Source organism: Oncorhynchus masou, chromosome 33 (assembly GCF_036934945.1).
Source record: "Oncorhynchus masou masou isolate Uvic2021 chromosome 33, UVic_Omas_1.1, whole genome shotgun sequence".
Lineage (NCBI taxonomy): Eukaryota > Metazoa > Chordata > Actinopteri > Salmoniformes > Salmonidae > Oncorhynchus > Oncorhynchus masou.
Window position 1 is genome coordinate 11,099,050 of NC_088244.1, and position 23,227 is coordinate 11,122,276.

A 23,227-nucleotide genomic window follows, 5' to 3' on the forward strand; every position below is an offset into this window, starting at 1 on the left:
AACTGATAACCTCCCATACTGTCCATGTAAATGTGAAGAATATTACATTCTCCCTCTGATGTTTGGACGTTTAGCCACTAGGGAGAGACATTGTATCAACATGCTTCATGTTTTAAGTACAACCTTTTAGAATGCAGAGGCTATCTGTAAACTCTTCATTATAACACAATCAGTTAAACTAGTACTAAAATCTGGTCAATTGGTACTAAAAGGCATCCTGGAGTTGCAGACAGGTTTCCTCAAGATTTCCCCAATAGATTTGGATTGGAAATACGGCTAGAAATTAGGGTCACGGCTTGGGCTGAGCCAGGGCGTGGACATGAAACCAGGGTTGTGACATCCCAAGGAGCCTGTATAGCAGCTACTGCTTTTTATATGGTCTCTGATGTTATTGTCCGTAATTTTGTGTCCCTGTTTTAACTAGAAAGACAGATATTCTACCTGTAACACACGAACAGAGCTGCGTCTGGCCCCTTCTCTTTCTCCAGAGGACACTGGACATTCCTCATCAGGAAACAGAAACGTATCCCTTCACAATCAACCAGTTTACAGCAAATAGTTTACCTTACCTGTGCAGTGTGCAGATTTTAAATATCATGAAATATACTTAGACGGCAACTATACCTTTCCTGTCAACGGAGGAACTCTAAAGGTCCATCTGTCATCTCTGAAGACTGTCCGAATATGAGGTTAACAACAAACCATTATCTCTGGCTAAACGTGTGAGCCATCACGATGGGGGTGTATGTATTGGCAGTGGCACTCACAGCAACGAAGAATACTATCTGTTTATATATTTTATACCACATATGCAACTAAGCCAATGATTATTTTCATAGCATATCACACCAACTTCATGTTTTCAAGTGAGCTTGTCAGAGAACTGAGAAGAATCAAATAAATGATTTGTGGATCTACTGTCTTTCTCTAACCATAGGATCAATAATCAGTCACCATGTTCACTGCCACATACAGTAGAGACGATACTGTACATGATGGGGATGATGTGCCAGTTATGATTTCAACACTACACACATTTACAGTACTACCTCTGTCATTTTATGAACATGTTATATTTAAAAAAAGAGGAGAACACCGTGAGTCAGTGGCATGGCTATTTCCAAAGAGCCATAAAAGAAGAGGCTGTAACCTTTTCATGGCAGCTGCTCCTAAGTCACGGGTTCTATTCAGGACTAAACTTAGAGCAAAACATGTCAGAGTTACCATAGCAGTACCCCCACCTTGCCTTGGCATGGCTACCACGTTACCTCACACATCGTGGCTCTGACAAAGACATCTGGGTAACCCCCAACATATCTGTGTTTCAGCACGTTGGCAGTCCAGTACACTTTCAACAACGGAGTGTGAGAATTACAAGCAGGAAATCACATACCGTAGTTGTAATCTCTCCTGTTACAATCTTAATCAAGAACAAGAGGTGGTGAAATGCATTGTAAGGGTTTCTATGCACAGTGAACATTTCAAAGAATCATTCAAACGTTCATGTGATGGCAGAGGCTTGACTGCCAACAAACTGAAACGTCAGGTTCAAGAATTAAACCCACTGTACCACATACAATGATCCTGTGCTCATGGAGAAGACAGAAAAACGTGCTTCTGAAGCACTTCATTATGACCTGATGATCGAGTGAAGCCAGAGACAGTTAAATGAGATGGAGACAGTTTCATGGCTTGCTCTCTGTTATTAAACGGTTATGTTTCAACACTGACAACCTGTTTGTGGCATGCTCAATTACAATAATATACAAATAAACTATATCCATGTATCTGTATGGCAGTAATACAGTGGGGTCTGAAATTATTGACACCCTTGATAAAGATGATCATAAATGACTGTATAAAATAAATAATTCAAATACGGAACTATATTGTATGGTAAAAAAAATTGGAAAATTATATTATATTATAGATCAAAATCCAAAGTAAGAGTCAGCATCTGGTGTGGCCACCAGCTGCATTAAGTATTGCAGTGCATGTCCTCCTCATGGACTGCACCAGATTTGCCAGTTCTTTCTGTGAGATGTTACCCCGCTCTTCCACCAAGGCACCTGCAAGTTCCCAGACATTTCTGGGGGGAATGGCCCTAGCCCTCACCCTCCGATCCAACAGGTCCCAGACGTGCTCAGTGGGATTGACGTGCCCAGACTCTTCGCTGACCATGGCAGAACACTTCGCTGGCCATTGCAGGAAATCACGCACTGAACGAGCAGTATGGCTGGTGGCATTGTCATGCTGGAGGGTCATGTCAGGATGAGCCTGCAGGAAGGGTACCACATGAGGGAGGAGGATGTCTTCCCTGTAACGCACAGCGTTGAGATTGCCTGCAATGACAACAAGACTCTGTGTAACACTCAATCCTTCGACAGTAAACGCAAATCCGACCATCACCCCTGGTGAGACAAAACCACAACTCGTCAGTGAAGAGCACTTTTTGCCAGTCCTGTCTGGTCCAGCGACATTGGGTTTGTGCCTATAGGCGACATTGTTGCCAGTGATGTCTGGTGAGGACCTGCCTTACAACAGGCCTATAAGCCCTCATTCCAGCCTTTCTCAGCCTATTGCAGACAGTCTGAGCACTGATGGAGGGATTGTGCGTTCCTGGTGTAACTCGGGCAGTTGATATTGCCATCCTGTACCTGTCCCGCAGGTGTGATGTTCGGATGTACCGATCCTGTGCAGGTGTTGTTACACGTGGTCTGCCACTGCGAGGACGATCAGCTGTCCGTCCTGTCTCCCTGTAGCACTGTCTTAGGCGTCTCACAGTACGGACATTGCAATTTATTGCCCTGGCCACATCTGCAGTCCTCATGCCTCCTTGCAGCATGCCTAAGGCACATTCACGCAGATGAGCAGGGACCCTGGGCATCTTTCTTTTGGTGTTTTTTTTACCCCAAAAGAAAAACAGTCAGTAGAAAGGCCTCTTAAGTGTCCTAAGTTTTCATAACTGTGACCTTAATTGCCTACCGTCTGTAAGCTGTTAGTGTCTTAACAACTGTTCCACAGGTGCATGTTCATTAATTGTTTATGATTCATTGAACAAGCATGGGAAACAGTGCTTAAATCCTTTACAATGAAGATCAGTGAAGTTATTTGGATTTTTACGAATTATCTTTGAAAGACAGGTTCCTGAAAAAGGGATGTTTCTTTTTTTGCTGAGTTTATTTGTTCAGCACTTTTGAAATGTACAGCGATATAATTCAGAACAAGAGTTGTTTTCCTATAGTGTTCTCCCTGTACACCAAGTCAGAACTGTATGATAAATAAAGGGGGCATATAAACAGACAATGAAAGCTCTTACAATATTCGATGAGACATTCCTTTAAAACAAGCTATAGGCTACATGTGCACCACCAAGTCAGAGCAGTAGGCTAAGTTATGAGGGGAAAAGGGACCAAATTATTTGGGTAAGGCACATGGGCTACTAACAGATTCCGACACAACATACACAACGTACACTTAGTATTACTTTTTTAGCTACAGTATACATATCTCTCTGGAATATTACATCATTATGCAGCAGCATACAATACATGTTTGGACTGTGATCACTTGTGCTGTGGTCACTTGACTTGGAAGGTGGCGCAACTTTTGTCATCAAACCGTGTAATCAAAGTCTGGCATTCTCAGGATTTATGGTGCTTTCCAGACAAATGGGAAATGGAAAAACACAAGGTAAAATCATGACATTAGTGATCTTCAGGTTGGAGCTCTAGAAAGATGCCCGAGTTCCCAACTTGCAATTCCGAGTTGGATGACCGTTCAAAGTGTATTTTCCCAGTCTGAGCATGTTTTTTTTCAGAGTTCCCAGTTGTCTGGAACTCACTGAAGTCTGAGATTTCCCAGTTCCGAGTTTCCAGTTGTTTTGAACGCTGCAGAAGTCATGCTGTCTTGACAGCATGGCCAATGTTGAATGTTTATCCTTTTAAGCTTGGAAAAGAGACCCTTAAATTAAACCCAGACTTGGACCACACACCCACTCCACTGAATAGCAGGCTAGTGATAGCTTTGCAATGCTTGCAGTTAGCCACTGATTCCTTCCAAATCAACTGGTTGTGTAATGTTTATGTCTAACGGCCGGTGAGCATCGATACGTTTTATCTATAATTTCTCCTCATTATTTCTCTTCATATGACAAGGATTTGCCAGTCGGTTGTCACCTTAATTCATGATGATGACTGCTAGCTTGCAAACTAAGATTTTGAAGGTATGATGTTGGCATGATCAGTCCAATCAAAACTACCGTAGATATAACGTGATTTGACATCATTTTATCTGTGGCCAATAACCTTGAGCCTTCTTGGATGGGCACTTCTAATGTAACTATATGGCAGCACCCAAGGGGCTTGATATTTTTTTTTAGCTTTCCCCGTAGATTTTGTGGTTACATAGTGTCCCCATGAGTGACAGAACACTGAGACAATCACGGTGCACCTAGAAAACATTATCAACCCCTAAGTGCCATATTTTCCGCTGGCTGCCCCTCCACCACAGAAAGCACTGAGCTCGGCTGAAACAGATGCATTTTGGAGCTGCCTTAGGCAAGAAACCAAAAAAGAGACCATGTTTGTATGCGGCTTTATTAACTCAAGAATTATTATTATTATTTATTTTTACATTGTTTGCATACAGATATGTGACACGTATTAATGCCAAAATAATATGCAAAACAGGCAAAAGTTTTTTTTAGCTGAACAGGTGGGGCTCAAAATAGTTGGGACTCTGCCAAAGTTCTGTAGTGAAGCAGTAGCTCAGACCAACAGTTGAAATATTAAACTGATTCATTCTGTCAACATCCAAGTAATCCATCCACCAGGAGGACAGTAGGACTTATTTCCAGCATATATATGCCTTTACTTCCACTTACAATCAACTCTGGAGGGGTAATATACATACTGATGAACAATTTGACAAGATCAATCATATATAAATGGAATGATAGAACTCACTTTGCATGTGTGTAAATAGAACATGTATGTCCTCGCGTGCCTTTACCTTAGCTATCCTAGCATGGTAAACAACATTCTGACAATTAGTTATGGAACTTGGTAGGGGAGAATACTTTTTTTATATGTTACTTGATATACAATTCCTTCACCAATAACACTTTCTATGTACAACATATAGTATGGATGTTTCTATTTGAAATGAAACTACCAGACATTCCAATGTTAACATTTACACATAATTACATTTTCGTCATTGCAGGTGTCTCCTTAACTAATGGTATTGCGTTTAAAGACCAAACACAAGTTTGATTGTCTAAATATTTAAATTTACGATAAGATAAAGGCCCACTAATCATATGAGGAATGTTTTAGTGTCAGTCGGGTAATCTAACACTCATCTGACTCCCTTTAGCGAGTTGTAGCCTACAGCAGGGGTACAACTTTGGTTATAGAAGTGGGGCATATATATATATATATATATATATATATATATATATATATATATATATATATATATATATATATATATATATTATACAGTCGGATAAACACTCCAAACAGCCTTCCCGACCACTCGGAGGCGTCCGCATGGTCCTAAAGCACTCCGTTGCCTCGTTTTGTATCACATTCCAATGATAAAACTGGGGGGAACACTAATGCAATGTCAGAATGTGGGGGGGACATGTCCCCCGTCCCCAGTGAAAGTTGCCCCCTAGCCTACAGTATGAGTGAGGAGGATGGAGGGTCTGGGTGGATACACCCTCCATTTTATCTGACTCCCATGCACTGGGATTCTGGATCAAATATCTTTCTTACAGTAATGTTGAATGATGAACAATCTATACCTTCAGGTCTGTCAAACATTCTGATGTTAGGCTATGAGCTAATACTAACTGAAGCTTTGACAGAACTAAAGTTAGAGGTTGTTCATCATTCATCATAGTGCGAAATATCCTAATTCTTTCCCAGTGCATGTGTAATGACACTCGGGTTGCCTAAAGGATTTCATGCAGAGCCCCAGTTCTCTATTCCGTGCTTTTGGCAGGCACACAATATCAGTGCACCTGCAATTTCGACATAAATGATCGCCCTCCTAGGCTAGACAATGTTGAATGCGTGTCTTAATAATGTCCTGATATTCGTTGCAACAGAGCTAATACAACTGATAATGCAACTGTGTCCTTAAGGATGGGGGAGGGATGAAATCCAAGTGACGTGCGCCTCAGTACCATCGCCGCCGCACCAACCCTTTTAAAGCTGCGCGCGGCTGCAGGCTCAGTTAATTGTCATACAGTGCACCAAGAGAGAGCAAGGATAAGGATAACCGCGATAGACCTATCATATTGTCAGTATTTTTCCGAAGCGAAGGAAGCCAAGGAGCAGGATGATCTAGCCTCGGAATCTAAAGACAAAACCACGAATGTAATTCCGTTACATTCGTCATCGAGCGCGCGCAAAGCCCGCTGAGTTTTTCGCCTCGACACCCGTCTCCTCTTTGAGAGATAAGTTCCCATGCGATTCTTCAGACTCACATTCAAGTGTTTCGTAGATTGTTTTTGAAGGTGCTCTCAAATTCGGTGATTTTCTTTGGGGGCAAGTGTCCTTTATTTTTTATACACCTCAAATGTAATAAACATTTAATTCTGATCTCCGTCTCATCGTTGCGCGTTTGACATTGCTATACGATAATAGAGATACAAATTATACCTATTCAAGTGACTTATCATACCCTTAAATTAAAAAGGGGAAATAAATCAGATCCTATTCCCATAGGATTGCCAGAAGAAGAACAAAGGACCATCTTCGGGTCCAGGGAAATCGACCCGAACGAATAAAAGCTTAAGAAAGCTGTATCTATTGTCCTGAATCGTCACCGATCTTTTCAGTGGTTTCCTCCTCAGTGTTAGTGGGAAATTGAGGGTGCATTGTTTACAAGTGCGTAATTGGCATGGAGAAACCTGCATTCGAAACTGACTGCTGTGCTGTGAACGTGGTCCTCGGGGAGGAGAAAAAGGGTCACCTCATTCCGAACGGAAACGGGCACCAAGCTGGCGTGAACGGAAGCCTCATTGGTGGAACTGACGGGGCAGGATGCGGAGCCACACCTGGCACGATGTCGTCAGTGGAGAAACCAGTGCCAGGGTATCCCGAACGAGAGCAATGGACCAGACAGATGGATTTTATCATGTCCTGCGTCGGCTTCGCTGTAGGGCTGGGAAACGTCTGGCGCTTCCCTTACCTATGCTACAAAAATGGTGGAGGTAAGTTAACCAGAAGCCTAAATAAACCAGTAAAAATCTAAACACAAAATACTGAAATCCCTATAGTGGCTGATGGCTCTCCTGTCCCATAATAAAAATTCCCTAAAACAATTGAAAATGTGGCTGAGCGAATAGCATGTTGCCTTGAGATGTCTATGTGAGGGATTGTATAGACGTCATAGCATCCAAAGCAATAATCATATGATCAGCTCCTGTGAGGGCACTGCAGGCATCTCATATAGCAGTAGCTCACACTCTTACCCACACAATTATTTTAGTCCATATCAGAAACGGTATTATAGAGAGACAATATCTCTTACATTGCCCACCTTGATATATTTTAACGCCAGTTCAGGCTGTCTATCTATTCTACTGGCTGTTCATCGTGAAGATTACCACACAGTGCACACCGTTCTCTACCCTTGATCAGAGCGTCAGGTCATACCTCACATATGGGCCTGCGTATGACGCTGTGTGACGGGGGGGGGATGTGGTTGAGTCCTGTGTAGCATTTGTTTACACAGAGTGTCATTACACAGAACAGAACTCACATTGCCACTATTATCATTATCATTTGTGTAAAATTGATTGCCATATGCAAAACAAATATATATATATATATATATATATTCACAATAATAATAATTTAACAACAAGTATAATTAAACTGATTTGTCCATTTACAGATGAGAATAGTCTAAATTTAAAGAGATTATACATTCAACATACACAGTGCTTGGATAGATTGGCTGTGAAACAACATGGAAATTACATTTTTGTTCCCACATCAAAACAGAATTTAGTTTGTGTAATAAACACTACATTAAAACATGACTTACTGTTGTCAATAGAAACCTGTGTGTAGACTTGATGGTGAACACAGTTTACATACCTCTCCATTGAAATGGACAAAAAAACAATACCATTACCAGCTTAACGTCTCAGACCAGGTTCGGATCAAACAATCAAACAGTGGAACAAACAATTGGATCTTCTTGTAGTTTCATTAGATTGAAATTGCATTTATTGAGAAAACTTTGTGATACACTCTACTGGCAAGACCTTCATAAACTTTTCCTAGATAGGCCTGTTTCGACACCCTTAGCGGGTCTTCTTACAGGCTGGGAGACCCAGGTTTGAGACCAGGAAGGGCCTTTACACTGTCGCTGTTTGCAAATTTCGCTACATTGGTGTCTGTGGTGGGATTGTGCCTTAGGGGCCATTGGAGAGGTGTGCACATATGAGGGACTTGGTATAGTGAAGCGTGGGGTCACGCTCTCCTGAACGGTGGGGATAGTGTAACAAACTTTGCCTGGGTAGGTCTGTTACGATCCACCCCTCCAAAATAGATCATTCCTATTGGAGTAGTGGTTAGCAGGTCTGCTTATGGGCTGGGAGACCTGGGTTCGAGATGAGGGCGTTCACTAAACATCGCTACAATAGTATAATGATGAGGTCTGTCTAAAATATGAGTGTGTGATCAAAGAGAGATGCAGGTTATCTGCCTCAGTGAAATATCTGTCTCCATGTGCCCTCAATCATCTGGACAGCAGCTAAAAGGTACTAAATGAATGAAGGATTTGTCTCACTGAATAAGTGATGCTGTCTCACTGTGTATTTTTTTTTTTTTAAATAGGTGGCTATTTGAACAAAACTACATAACCATGCACTATCTTTTTTTAATAGAGTATCTAGACAGTGATCGATATGGAGGGATTTTATGAAAAACAAAGTGGAATTCATCCCTGTCTGTCAGTGAAAGTATGGTGTTTCGGCTTCCAGATAGCTCAGGACCTCCAGAGTAACAATATATATTTAGTGTAAAAAATGAAACCAGAGAGGTGAGCCTGAATAAATACTGACTATATGCTACACAAATATTTGGTTGGTGTATAGAGTTAAAGAAATTGAGTAAAGGATGAAATTCCTCTGAATCCCTCAGGCTAAAAATTGTATTAGGGCTCCTCTTGGTGTTATTATTACACTTGGGATCCATGAGCAACATCATCTGGGATAATGTTTCTATGTATCCGTCCAACTATTTGGATAAAGGATATCTTTGAGGCGGTTCAGGTTGACCTTACCGGTGGTGGGCAAGGAAAGGGCACGGCGACCAGCTGGTGGGAACTGTAAGAGAAAACATCAATTCGGTCAAAAAAACAAAGAGCTTCAGTCGTGACCTGACAGTGAGAGAAAAGAGACATGTTAAAGAGACAGGAGCGAGCGTTGGGTGATCCCTTAAATTTTCCTCTTAAAAAAATACTTGTTTTACCCCCAACTAGGAGCTCCAAGGTAACATGAAGATGTTCTCCTAGTTCAGGTTGCCAGACTCAGTGTGTGTCTCTGGATTTGTGTAAATCTCCTTGGAGACCCCTGCAAGGTTCTGCCAAATCAAATCAAGCTGCCCAAGTTGAAAAGGTCTTGTTCACACAGACAGAACCAAGCTGCTGCAGAGTAGATCCAATGAGATGGCATCTCTGCCATCCCTCAACTACAACAATGCACTGTGAGGGTGTTTGTCAGTAGGCTACCTTTAATGCCCAGGTACATTGGATGAATTTTATTTTCTAATTTGATGGTATCCCTCATTCAAGTGAGACTTGGGTTTAAGTCTCTTTAAATCTCTTTCCTATTCCCATCAGTTGTAACATGACAGGTGGATTAGTTGCCATGGCAAATCATCGGCTGTCATCGCAAGGGCATTCTTGTCAAAATCGTTATATTTGCATATTTTGACGTGTTATAATACACACATAAGTGTATTTGCCAAGTGCAAGTATCTTCTTTACCTGTCAGGAAGTATTGTTAAACATTCTATGATTGGTGTCTCTGTACATTGTAGTCTGTATTGATGGCAATTTTTATGAAGTTTTAGAATCTGACTTATCTATACTATCAAAGCAATATAACGACATAGACCGTCTACTCAAAGTACAGTTGCCTATCACCATCATACCTTTTACAATATTCACCATTCTTTGTGCTCCTTTCAAATAGAGAGTAGGCATATCTATCAACGACCACATCGGTAACTGTCCCATTGTCACATCCATAAACACATGTTCAGTATATGGGTTCATAGCACGCAGCACAGGTGATAACTCTTCTCTAGAGAGTTTGTCTGGGAGCTGTGGGAATTTAGGTTTCTCCTGTGATGGGGTTGCCTTCTCTCTAGCCAGGGCAGTACTGTACTGCGTAGCCTGGCCTGCTCAGCAGCAGCAGCAGCAGGTAGCACCCAGTCAGACAGCAGACTTTACAACCTGTAGATTTACGAGCTCTGCAGTGAGCTCTCTGATTGTCCTTGGCAGTGTGTCTGCAGCCGTGCAGCGGACTACGTGTTCTCGTCAGAGCAAAGGACCCGAACATCTAAGCCACGTTACCCACCAATAAGGCCCTTTGGCATTACACTGCAGTGAATATAGTCAGAAGCGTATGTTTGTTATTTCGGTCATCAGATAAGGTCAAGCACGGTGTCAGGCAGACTGAGTATGTCTTTGTGTTGTTTTGAGGTCTTCTTTTGAATCAAAACCGTAAAGGGATTGTCAGACAGAGTGGGCTTCCAGTTGGGTCCAAGTCAAACACTTAGTCATTTGCCCTCTTTTGTCAAAGAATACACAACGTTGGATTTATCTTTTTGAATTTATCTTTTTACACAGCAATCTGTAAAGTTTATTTTCTGTCAGCTTTAGTTATCCAGCAATTTGTTTTTAGCAGAATAATGCTCTTTGGCACAGTGTCTAATCAGTGTACGTCACACTATCAACCATCATGGTGGCTTGCCTTTTGCAAGTGAGTCCAGCATCTGAGCGGGTGTGATGCGCAGACCGCAGGGTTACAGTACGCTGGCCCTTTGCCCCGAGTGACATCATCTCCTCACCCCACGTGGACGGGCGATTATGAAGAGTGTCTGTTAATCTTTTAATCTCCTTTCTCTGACTGGGAGCTGGTGTGGTGGGGTGTGGTGGGGTGTGGTTTGGTGTGGTTTGGTGTGGTTCGGTGTGGTTCGGTGTGGTTCGGTGTGGTTTGGTGTTGTTCGGTGTGGCATGGTGCGGTCCGGTGCAGTGTTGTTTGGGATATGGCTCAGCCTCAGGCAGGGAATGGTAGGCTATAACCCCCAGTTAGGTCAGCTCAATGCTCTGGGGATATATGTAACACTATACTACATGATGTCACCTCAGGTTAGCGATGCGTTCGGGCAAATGTCTGTGTGCTCTCTGACCTGGCGTTTAGATAAAACCAATTACACCCTGCACAGCTTTTATGCTGGTGTAGTGCAGCAGAGAGAATTCATGTTCAATATGGTTGCCTTCCAATAATCTCTTATTTCTATGGTGTGCACTGGGTACTTGTTCCCTACAAATGTAAACGCATTGGATTGGTGTAGGTGTAACGGATGTGAAACGGCTAGCTTAGTTAGTGGTGGTGCGTGCTAAATAGTGTTTCAATCGGTGACGTCACTTGCTCTGAGACCTTGAAGTAGTGGTTCCCCTTGCTCTGCAAGGCCCGCGGCTTTTGTGGAGTGATGGGTAACGATGCTTCGTGGGTGACTGTTGTTGATGTGTGCAGAGGGTCCCTGGTTCGCGAGGGGACGGTCTAAAGTTATACTGTTACATAGTGATGGGCTAGAGAGGGAGTTTCTATATACCGTTCATTACCTTTCAAATCCATGAGGGGAAGTGAACAAGTGCACACTTTGGGAGAAAAGGAGAGAATATTGGGGTTTGAGGTTTTGTGGTGATCTTTGCAGTGTGGCGTGTGTAGTCATTATAATGAAGTAACATACACAGTATCTCTGCTTGAACAAAGCCAATGAATGAAGGGGATGGGTCAACATAAATGCACCGTCATGTTTGAAATGTAAGCTAATCTTTTCTATTCCCGAATTTAGGACACTGCAGTTATTTCTTTTTTTGGATGAACAAGCACGTCTGGCAACAACCTACTGTGCTTTAAAGAGGTGTGCCAATCTCTTGTGCCGTAAACTCATTGTAAACACCATATCCACTAACATGGAGATGACCAAAGGGTGATCTGTCCAAGTTTACTGGCTCTCTTGGGAGTTGAAAATCAGGCTTCATGAGCAATATGTAAAGTAGCGCACTCAGTTGTAGGGGAAAGCTAAGCTTCACAAAATAAGAGATGAATGACAATTATTGTGTGATTTTGACAGCATAGCACATTGTCATTTACAAATCAATACAATTTGCAATTGTTTTGTTGTTGCTTCAGGAGTCATTTTGCAGGACCATACAAGAGATTGAATCTGTGCATGGAAGATACCATTTCCATGTGAATGTTAGGGGGGGTGTATGTATGGTTGCAAAATTCTGGGAACTTTCAAAACATTTCCTGGTTTCCTGAAATCTCAGTTGGAGGACTCCCGGACTCAGGAAGGAATAAGCAGGAAATCCAGCATCCTCCAACCAGTTCCTGGAATTTTGCAACCCTAGGTGTAGGGGAGTATTTATATATTGTCATGTACACCACAACAATAAGTCAAATCCGAGTCCACACGTGTCCCATTGGAGCTTTGCCAGTGTTTTGAAGCTTGTTATAGGCAGGACCCAGGGGTCACCTGACAAAATGATGCACCTGCTACTCTATTCTTGGTTAACCCAGAACAAAAATCTAGTGTAATATATTTTTTAGATTTATGTAGTCTGTCCACAAGAGATTACACCTGGTCTAACCAACCTCAGTTGTACTGCTATATGCTGCATTAGCTGCTCCTGTTAGTTCACTCAACTAACCAGAAAAAGGGATTCAAAGGCCTGTCAATACTTAGCGTTCAGAGCTGCTCCCGACACTTACTTAATCAAGATTAGAAAGCTTAGCACGTGCCATATGTACCTGAAATGGTTCTCTATTTGTGTGACTCAGTTTAAATGTGAGCCTTCCTCAGGTTACTATGAATAACCTCCCCAAAAGTTAAGTATACCAAATATTGTGTTTTCTCTGAAAACATGTAGAAGTTTTGTAATTCATTAGCATTTTTTGTTAAGTTAAAGATGGCCATTTATTGAAAAGAGAATTACAGTATCAGTAATTATCATACATAATCACTATATGGTGAGGTGATTGCATCTATCAGCCAAGCAGGACCTTGTTCACCATAATCCCATAACTAGCATGTTCACCAGTGGTAACAGCATTACCTCAGTGGGAGATGCCATTAACAGGGGAGTAGCATCTTGTGGACAAATAGCTCCTCTCTTTCTCTCCCTCTCTCACCATCCTCCTCCCCTATCCTCTCCTACCCCACTTCACTACACTCTCTCTCTATCTGCTATCTAACTGTTTAATTAAGAGGCTGAGCAGAATCTCAGTCAGGTTCCTGTCTCCTGACAGGCTGGAATGTCTCAGTGGCTCTGCTAGCTCTGACTGGAGTCACGACGCACTACGTAGCTCCTTCCCCTTCTGCGCCATAGGCAGCGTCTGTCTGACTCATCGGCATGCCGTCACTGAGTCGGTCCTGTGTCTGTCTCTGCGACTGTCTCTGCGACTGTTGTGTGTTTTGTGTGTGTGTGGGTGGGTGTGTGTGTGTACACTCTCACACATAATCACTGCCGCTGCTTCTATAGCAAATGCTTTGTTTGCAAATGAACAGCCATTTACATCAGCCCTCACAAAGCCCACATGACTACACATTTTATAGATGCTTGAGAGAGAGAGAGAGAGAGAGAGAGAGAGAGAGAGAGAGAGAGAGAGAGAGAGAAGAGAGACAGAGAGACAGACAGAGAGAGAGAGAGAGAGAGAGAGAGAGAGAGAGAGAGAGAGAGAGAGAGAGAGAGAGAGAGAGAGAGAGAGAGAGACAGAGAGACAGACAGAGAGAGAGAGAGAGAGAGAGAGAGAGAGAGAGAGAGAGAGAGAGAGAGAGAGAGAGAGAGAGAGAGAAGCTATTCTTCCCTCGGATGCTGGAATCTTTCTTTCAGGTCAGTGGTGTATAGTGCCGTGCAATTCCCCAATCTGACTGAGTTTGTCAGGCGTCTTCAATACAGTAGTAATGGCAACAGTCTCCTCTTAAAGAAACCGCTTGAGCCTTGAATCACACCCTGTAGAAATTGCTGTTCACACGTTTTTCCTTTAATAGAGGTGCTATTATGTGTTATTTTCAGTCACACCCTAGATATGTGTTGAACTGTATGAAGGGATTGTGATTGTGTTCTCAGGCTGGTTTACATGCTGAGAGTCCCCATTGCTAATTCAGATTGGTTTGTCAACCCCATCCTCTTCACAAAGGAGAGCCTTTGCTTCTGCGCATCCATGTCTCTTTTCTGTCAGGGAGGAATTGGCTGTTTCCACTAGGCTGCAGAGCCTACGTTACACAACGGGTGGTGCTTTTTATAACGCAGCCCATGGCCCTCCCCGGCGCTCGATGTCAGCCTATCAGGAGACCTCTGGGCTGAAGGTGACGTCATCTCAGCTTCATTCAGTGCAGCACATTGTTCAATGGATAATCTGCGTTATAGGCTGAAGCAGGAGCTGACTACCACTGCAAAGCCCCCTGTCCCTCCCTCCCCTCCCACCACTCCTCCCCTCCCCTCCCACCCCCACCCCCTCCCCCTCCCCCCACCACCCCTTCCGCCTCCTTCCTTGCTCCACCCCCAGTCAGTCTTAAGCCTCTACCGCTGCTGATGTTCGTTTGGAATCAGTCAGCCATGGCGTTATTACTGTTGATGGTTTGCCGTGCTCCTAGATCCTGTTTGATGCAAAGCCAATGCCGCAAACAGCATCACAGTCACATTTGAACATACTGAAGGCAGACGTAGGAGGGGTGAGGTGAGCATGCGTGTTTTCACCGATAAAATGGACTCCCCTTCTGTGCCAATTAGTGGATGAGACTGAAATATGCACTTCCTGCTCACACCCAGTTATATAAGGCCATTCAAATGTAACTAGATGGTAACTTTACATGAAGTAAAGTTGTGGGGCTTGCTTTACCTCTTTAAGAATAATTTAAAATCTATTAAAATGTAATGAGAACACCAACTATAGCTGCATAGACTATAAGGTAGAAGGTTTTATGTTGCATCCTTGTTACCATTTGATGTCGCAGAGTGATGTTTTCTCTAGGGAACATAAGATGGTGGTTTAATAATGGGTATCCTAATGCGTTGTGCAGCTCATACATCCCCCATAGTGACCCAAGGAGTGCATTACTGTTCCATTGATCACCTGTCTGTCTGTCCCCCACAGGAGTGTTTCTGATTCCCTACCTCATTATTGGGGTTGTTGGGGGAATTCCTATATTCTTTCTGGAGATTGCATTGGGACAGTTTATGAAGGCTGGCAGCATCAACGTGTGGAACATCGCACCTCTATTTAAAGGTACTGAACATTTTGCTCTCTCAGCAGTTTGTGTGGCTGCTCTGAAACATTTGTACAGCCATTTGTCAAGTCTTTTAACTGATCCTTTCGAGTAGAAAGGCAATTTGCAGACATTCACAGTTGTGGTCTATTTACTATGTATTCCTCTATCGCTTTATTCTAAGAATTTATATACCTTTGTTACATAAAAATCAAGACTGCTCCAATGTTTCTTACAAAATTGACATTAACGTATAAGTAAGCTCTGTTTGTCTCTTCAGTGCTGAACACTAAACTGTTGAATTGCTCCGTATTCCTCCAGGACTGGGGTATGCCTCCATGGTCATAGTGTTCTTCTGTAACACCTACTACATCATGGTCCTAGCCTGGGCCTTCTACTATTTCATCAAGTCCTTCAACGCTACCCTGCCCTGGTCCACCTGTGACAACCCCTGGAACACGCCCAGCTGCATCGAGATCTTTCATCATGAAGACTGCCTGAATGGCACCATTGGCAACACTACCTATGGCAACATGACATGTGAGGAGCTGGCAGATGGGCGTTCTCCCATTATTGAATTCTGGGAGTAAGTTCTTTACTTCCTCTATCCCAATGGAAAAACACACTATAATATCAAAACTAGACGTTGAACTGACGTCTGTGCCGAAAGTTCTAAGAATAAAACATTGTTATTTGTCACAGTTAATTATTTGAAATATTTTGCAAGTCGTCACTTAGAAAAGTGATTTTAGTAATTGGTCCACAGCATGAAAGATTATCCACCAAAATTGTTGCAACCCCTATTACGAGCCTCTTCTACCTCTCTTTCATATCGTCTGAGATCCCCAAAGATTGGAATGCTGCCGCGGTTATCCCCCTCTTCAAAGGGGGAGACACTCTAGACCCAAACTGCTACAGACCTATATCGATCCTACCTTGCCTTTCTAAGGTCTTCGAAAGCCAAGTTAACAAACAGATTACCGACCATTTTGAATCCCACCATACCTTCTCCGCTATGCAATCTGGTTTCCGAGCTGGTCATGGGTGCACCTCAGCCACACTCAAGGTCCTAAACGATATCATAACCGCTATCGATAAGAGACAATACTGTGCAGCTTTATTCATCAACCTGGCTAAGGCTTTCGACTCTGTCAATCACTATATTCTTATCGGCAGACTCAACAGCCTTGGTTTCTCAAATGACTGCCTCGCCTGGTTCACCAACTACGTCTCAGACAGAGTTCAGTGTGTCAAATCGGAGGTCCTGTTGTCCGGACCTCTGGCAGTCTCTATGGGGGTCCTGTTGTCCGGACCTCTGGCAGTCTCTATGGGGGTGCTGTTGTCCGGGCCTCTGGCAGTCTCTATGGGGGTGCCACGGTTCAATTCTCGGTCCGTCTCTTTTCTCTGTATATATCAATGATGTCGCTCTTGCTGCTGGTGAGTCTCTGATCCACCTCCACGCAGACGACACCATTCTATATACTTCTGGCCCTTCTTTGGACACTGTGGTAACTAACCTCCAGACGAGCTTCAATACCATACAACTCTCCTTCCGTGGCCTCCAACTGCTCTTAAATGCAAGTTAAACTAAATGCATGCTCTTCAACCGATTGCTGCCCACACCTGCCCGCCCGTCCAGCATCACTACTCTGGACGGTTCTGACTTAGATTAGACTGTAAACTCTCCTTCCAGACTCATATTAAACATCTCCAATCCAAAATTAAATCTAGAATCGGCTTCCTATTTCGCAACAAAGCATCCTTCACTCATGCTGCAAAACATACCCTCGTAAAACTGACCATCCTACCGATCCTTGACTTCGGTGATGTCATTTACAAAATAGACTCCAACACTCTACTCAGCAAATTGGATGCAGTCTATCACAGTGCCATCTATTTTGTCACCAAAGCCCCATACACTACCCACCACTGCGACCTGTATGCTCTCGTTGGCTGGCCCTCGATTCACATTCGTCGCCAAACCCACTCGCTCCAGGTCATCTATAAGTCTTTGCTAGGTTAAGCCCCGCCTTATCTCAGCTCACTGGTCACCATAGCAGCACCCACCCGTAGTACGCGCTCCAGCAGGTATATTTCACTGGTCACCCCCAAAGCCAATTCCTCCTTTGGCCGCCTTTCCTTCCAGTTCTCTGCTGCCAATGACTGGAACGAACTGCAAAAATCACTGAAGCTGGAGACTCATATCTCCCTCACTAACTTTAAGCACCAGCTGTCAGAGCAGCTCACAGATCACTGCACCTGTACACAGCCCATCTGTAAATAGCCCATCCTACTACCTCATCCCCATACTGTTATTTATTTTGCTCCTTTGCACCCAAGTATCTCTACTTGCACACTCATCTTCTGCACATCTATCACTCCAGTGTATAATTGCTGTATTGTAATTATTTCGCCACTATGGCCTATTTATTGCCTTACCTCAGTTATCCTACCTCATTTGCATTCACTGTATATAGACTTTTTCTATTGTATTATTGACTGTATGTTTGTTTATTCCATGTGTAACTCTGTGTTGTTTCTGTCGCACTGCTTTGCTTTATCTTGGCCAGGTCACAGTTGTAAATTAGAACTTGTTCTCAACTAGCCTACCTGGTTAAATAAAGGTTAAATAAAAAAATGAATGGCCTTTGAATGCTCTGCTTTTAAAGAGCAGTGTGACAGAACTGGTTAGTGTTCTGATTTGGAATCTCATTTGTCCTCGGCCCAGTTCTTCATTCCTCTCTGTTCCTCTAGTCCTCATCATAGTTCTCTTTGATGGTCATCGAGGTCATCACGTTTAATGTTCTCATGTGATCCCCGTTGTCCATGACTACCAGAGTGTTTGTTCCCACTCTCCCTGTCATGGCTGTAGGTAGAAAATGCCAAATGGTGTTACTGACTGACATAGCTTTTATTGGGGACAAAGGGCAGACTTTTGTTACAGGAGTAGAGCATCATGCTGTTCATTTTCTATCCTGTAACTGAGACAAATGCATGTCGTTTTCATATAGTCTTACTCTATGACCCCCCCTCCAGGAACAAGGTGCTGAACATCTCACAAGGGCTGGACTACCCAGGATCCATCAACTGGGAGCTGTTGCTGTGCCTGGCGGCCGTCTGGGTGATGGTGTATTTCTGTGTGTGGAAGGGGGTGAAGTCCACAGGCAAGGTAACTAATACATATTTCTCTGAAAAGCTCATCGTTATCTTATTAGTTCTATGAGCACCACGATGGTGACTGCAATGAACATGTGACTCACTCTGGTCCTTAGGTATCTCCTATAGCTAACTGTTATGTAACAGACTATCCTCCGGCCGTGGCAGACAGATTGTTTTACATCAGCTCAGGTCACTGCACTGGTCTCTGATTGGATACCTGCATTACAACAACTCAGTGGCTAATGCAGCTGCAGTGGAAGGATATTGCTGTGTGGTATCAAACATAGTCTGGAATTATATTAAAACAGCAAGAAAAGTTACTGAGAAAAGTAACAAATAGATGTGAAAGGGGGTTAAGATGTATAGATATACAGTTCTCCCAGAGAGAAAGAGGAGATAGATTTGTAGCTATAGCCAGATAGGTTTCTAATTTAGTTCTGGTTATGGTAATGGACTCTCAGTCATGAGTGAATGAGAAGGCAGTGTGACTTTTTCCTAACCTTGTGTGATTCACATAGTGCCACCCTCTCCTGCTGTGTGACAGCAAGGCAATGATGAGGCAGTGTTTCTATAGCAACATCAAGAGGACAGGGGGTGTGGCTATGACATATCACAAAGTGTCCCTGTCACATGGTGCGTTCTGATTGGTGGGCAGTTGGTAGGTTGACTGCAGTGCGACGTGACTGGGGCCCTGTGCGAATATTCCAACAGCCATGTTTTCTGCTTGTCGAGGTGGGATCACATCCAAGCCTCTTTAAATGATATCAGTGTTTATCTCCAGCGCTGGTCCATTTTATATGGATCTCTATCAGGATTTCTAGATCACTTTATATGTAGCAGCACTTTCTGCCCAGATAATGAGATCAACCTCTAGTGTTCATTAACATTTTATTGTTTTTATATTTTTATAGTAATGATATTAAAATAGATTCATAATTGCTCCACCTGTACTTACAGTTTAAGAGATCATTAGGTTAGATCAGAGCTGCTCACAGGGAATTTTGATAGATTTGTATTTTTATTCTTTAAGGGATAGGCTTAGTGATGTAATTAATTCATGACAAGTAGCCATACGTCCACAACATTTATAGATGCAATGTATAGAAATGTTCTCTAGTTAATATTACAAGTTTTCAGGTAAGGGCCTATTGAGGTTGCTAATCAAAGATAAGTGCTTGAGTAATGATTATACAAAATGGGTTTGTTATATGAATAAGGGCTTGGTCGGGAATGGGTGTCCTACATTAGCTGTGTATTTAGGTCAAGTAGACTGGGCTACAGAGAGTAGGTAGTCATGTCTGAAGGTGTGCCTGGGCCGCCAAGTCACAAAAACAATTGGCTTTGAAATCTAACAGCCTTGTAGAAAATCTCTTTATAATACAGTGGTTCATATGGCACTAGGTCAAAGTTCAGTGTTTGAAATGTTCACCTGATTAGATAAAGACTTCCACTTAGCTCTATCTTGTACGGGTGCTAGGTTGGCAGGAATGCAATAAATTATATTCCCATTGCTCATATGAAAAGTCCCCAGCATGTCACTGTGACTGCAATCCCCTTGTGTAAGACACCTTTGACACCTTTGCAGCCTGAAATGTGAATGATCAACCAAACCGTAGTTATGTACAGTACAGCTCCTCACACTATGTATGTCAATGAAACTACAGTAGGCTGAAATGACATCCAATCATTTTAGGCCCCCGACTGCACCACTCTGTAAGTCTTCTCATAATGTGACATCTACAGGTGTAGGATCTTAATTAGATCACCCTGTTGTTGCAGGACATTTCCTGTACAGCAGGAAATGCAAATGTGTCATGTATTCTAGTTTTAAAAAGGCATCTAAATTTAGTAATTTCCTCTTCAACATTTTGGACTTTCGAACCCTACAACCCCTACAAAAATGATTCACATTTCCACGCAATAATACAAAAATGTCCAGTTGCTGCAGGATTATTTCATTGCTGTGAGAAACTGGTCAAATTAGGATCCTACATCTGTAACCGAAATATCATATGGATTTAGAATAATGACACTGGTCTCCCTGTTTCGCTGCAGATTGTGTATTTTACTGCCACGTTCCCCTACGTCGTCCTGATTATCCTCCTGGTGAGAGGGGTGACTCTTCCTGGTGCCTACGATGGAATCATGTTCTACATCAAGCCTGACTGGTCCAAGCTTGGCGAGGCGCAGGTGCGACCCATCATCCACCCATCTGTCCACAGTCCTAACTGATTGATTATTTAGATTGGTTCACTCTGGTGCTGTGATGCAGATTAAACTGATCAGTTTTCATTATCGTTCCTGTCTGGTAGGTGTGGATTGATGCTGGCACACAAATCTTCTTCTCTTATGCTATTGGGCTTGGAGCTCTCACTGCCCTAGGCAGCTACAACAGATTCAACAATGACTGCTACAAGTAAGTGATATGACAGCTGAATGGTCTCACCTTGGCCTCTTGTTGCACATACTGTCTCCTGTATGATTCTGACTTGTTTTTTGTGATTATTTCTCCCTTTGTTTTTGTTTTTATTTCTGTCCAGGGATGCCTTCATGCTAGCTCTAATCAACAGTGGCACCAGTTTCTTTGCTGGCTTTGTGGTGTTCGCCATTCTAGGCTTCATGGCAAACGAGCAGGGAGTGGACATCTCCCAAGTGGCTGAAACAGGTATGCAGAACACACTCACACTTACACTACAGAGGTTGTCTTATATTCTGGCATCTCAAAACCTACCATGGTTTAACAGGAGAGTATTACTGAAGGCTTTGGTCCTCGTTGTTAGGAATGCATGAAACTGTTCATTGAAAGTGTTGATGTCATTGTTTTACCTTCACATTGGCAGCCCCTCTGGCATTGAGGAAGACAGCCGTACCTCTTCAATAATTTAGACCGATTCCGGTCCTCAAAGCTGAATCCTTATTTTATGCTTTGTGCTGCACTTTCGGCAGTACATTATTAATACGATGAACTTTCAGCATAGAAATGACGCACAAATAAATGTGCAAAAGGGAAACTTGCTGTACAGTGTGTGAGGATAGTGGGTGTAGCAAGTCACTTGTTTACTCTACGGAAATGTGAAGATGAAATATTGTTGTTTAATGTGTCAGTGATGATATAGAAATATACCAACTATCAAGAAATTATTGAAATGCATGTTTGAATTGAGTCTGTCAGTATTTGAGAAATTCAAAAAACGTAAAAATGTATTTACATGAACTGTATGTAACATGTACCTCAACCAAATGTTTCCTGCCTGGAGTCACCTGTATTGATTCACAAGGAAATCAGTATTATAGAATTAAGTTCCACTGGTGGAGAGTGTGTGTGTGTGTGTGTGTGTGTGTGTGTGTGTGTGTGTGTGTGTGTGTGTGTGTGTGTGTGTGTGTGTGTGTGTGTGTGTGTGTGTGTGTGTGTGTGTGTACGAGGGTGTGTGTTTGTGTGTGCGCGTGTGTGTGTGTGTGTGTGTGTGTGTACGAGGGTGTGTGTTTGTGTACGAGTGTGTGTGTGTGTGTATGAATCTGGGAATGAACAGTATGTTTTCGTGTGTTTGTGTATTTGTGTATGTGAATTTTGTGTGATTCAAGAGAGAATATTCTGAGATCTCTTGGTATAGAGTATGAAAGACAGTGATGTGGAAGATTTGTCTGTGTTTGTACGTGCTGGAATAGATGATCTGTATGAGTGTTTGACAGTGAGGGGGACGCAGTGAGGAGAGATTGAGACATTGGCAGTGGCCATGTATTTGTCCATAACATCTAAATTGTAAGAATTACATTTTTTTGTGTGTGAATTAACAAGAGCTGTGTAATTACCAAACAACTGTCCCACATAACTGATAATTATTTGTATTAATAGACTTTCAAAGCACATGACATTCACAACTAATTATATCCATTCAGTTATTAATAGGTTTACTGGAGAAGATAGCATCTGTGTGTGGCACGCCTCTGACATATCGCATGCTTTCACATCAGTGCTCTTGCATGTAACTTCCAAAAATAATCACATTAGTTTGCCAAATCAGTTAATAGTTTGTCCATTTTCATTCAGTGTCTTAGCTCTCTCTCTCTCAATCATTATTTTAATTGAGTATTGACTTATTGAGAATAGTAGGGAAGTAGACGTGTGTAGTCCATTACTATCTGCACATGTTATTGGCTTCATGACAGTAGTTATACATACAGTCGGAAACACACTGCATTGAATCATCCTGGACTTATCATCTATGAAATCCATCTCTACATATCACACTGCATTGAATCATCCTGGACTTATCATCTATGAAATCCATCTCTACATATCACACTGCATCGAATCATCCTGGACTTATCATCTATGAAATCCATCTCTACATATCACACTGCATCGAATCATCCTGGACTTATCATCTATGAAATCCATCTCTACATATCACACTGCATTGAACCATTCTGGACTTATCATCTATGAAATCCATCTCTACATATCACACTGCATCGAATCATCCTGGACTTATCATCTATGAAATCCATCTCTACATATCACACTGCATTGA

The 23,227-nt window shown here is 42.6% G+C and overlaps 1 protein-coding gene across 1 annotated transcript in view; it reads left to right on the forward strand.

The window, feature by feature from the left end:
- Window positions 1-6,248: 6,248 nt before the first annotated feature.
- The window catches only part of slc6a8 (solute carrier family 6 member 8), a 28,899-nt gene continuing 11,920 nt past the window's right edge, over window positions 6,249-23,227 (forward strand). The window contains exons 1-7 of the mRNA XM_064956420.1: window positions 6,249-7,228; window positions 15,425-15,556; window positions 15,858-16,122; window positions 18,573-18,705; window positions 20,751-20,885; window positions 21,008-21,111; window positions 21,236-21,360. Coding sequence (XP_064812492.1) covers window positions 6,916-7,228; window positions 15,425-15,556; window positions 15,858-16,122; window positions 18,573-18,705; window positions 20,751-20,885; window positions 21,008-21,111; window positions 21,236-21,360 — 1,207 coding nt within the window. The 5' untranslated portion in view covers window positions 6,249-6,915. The remainder of the gene's footprint in view (window positions 7,229-15,424; window positions 15,557-15,857; window positions 16,123-18,572; window positions 18,706-20,750; window positions 20,886-21,007; window positions 21,112-21,235; window positions 21,361-23,227) is intronic.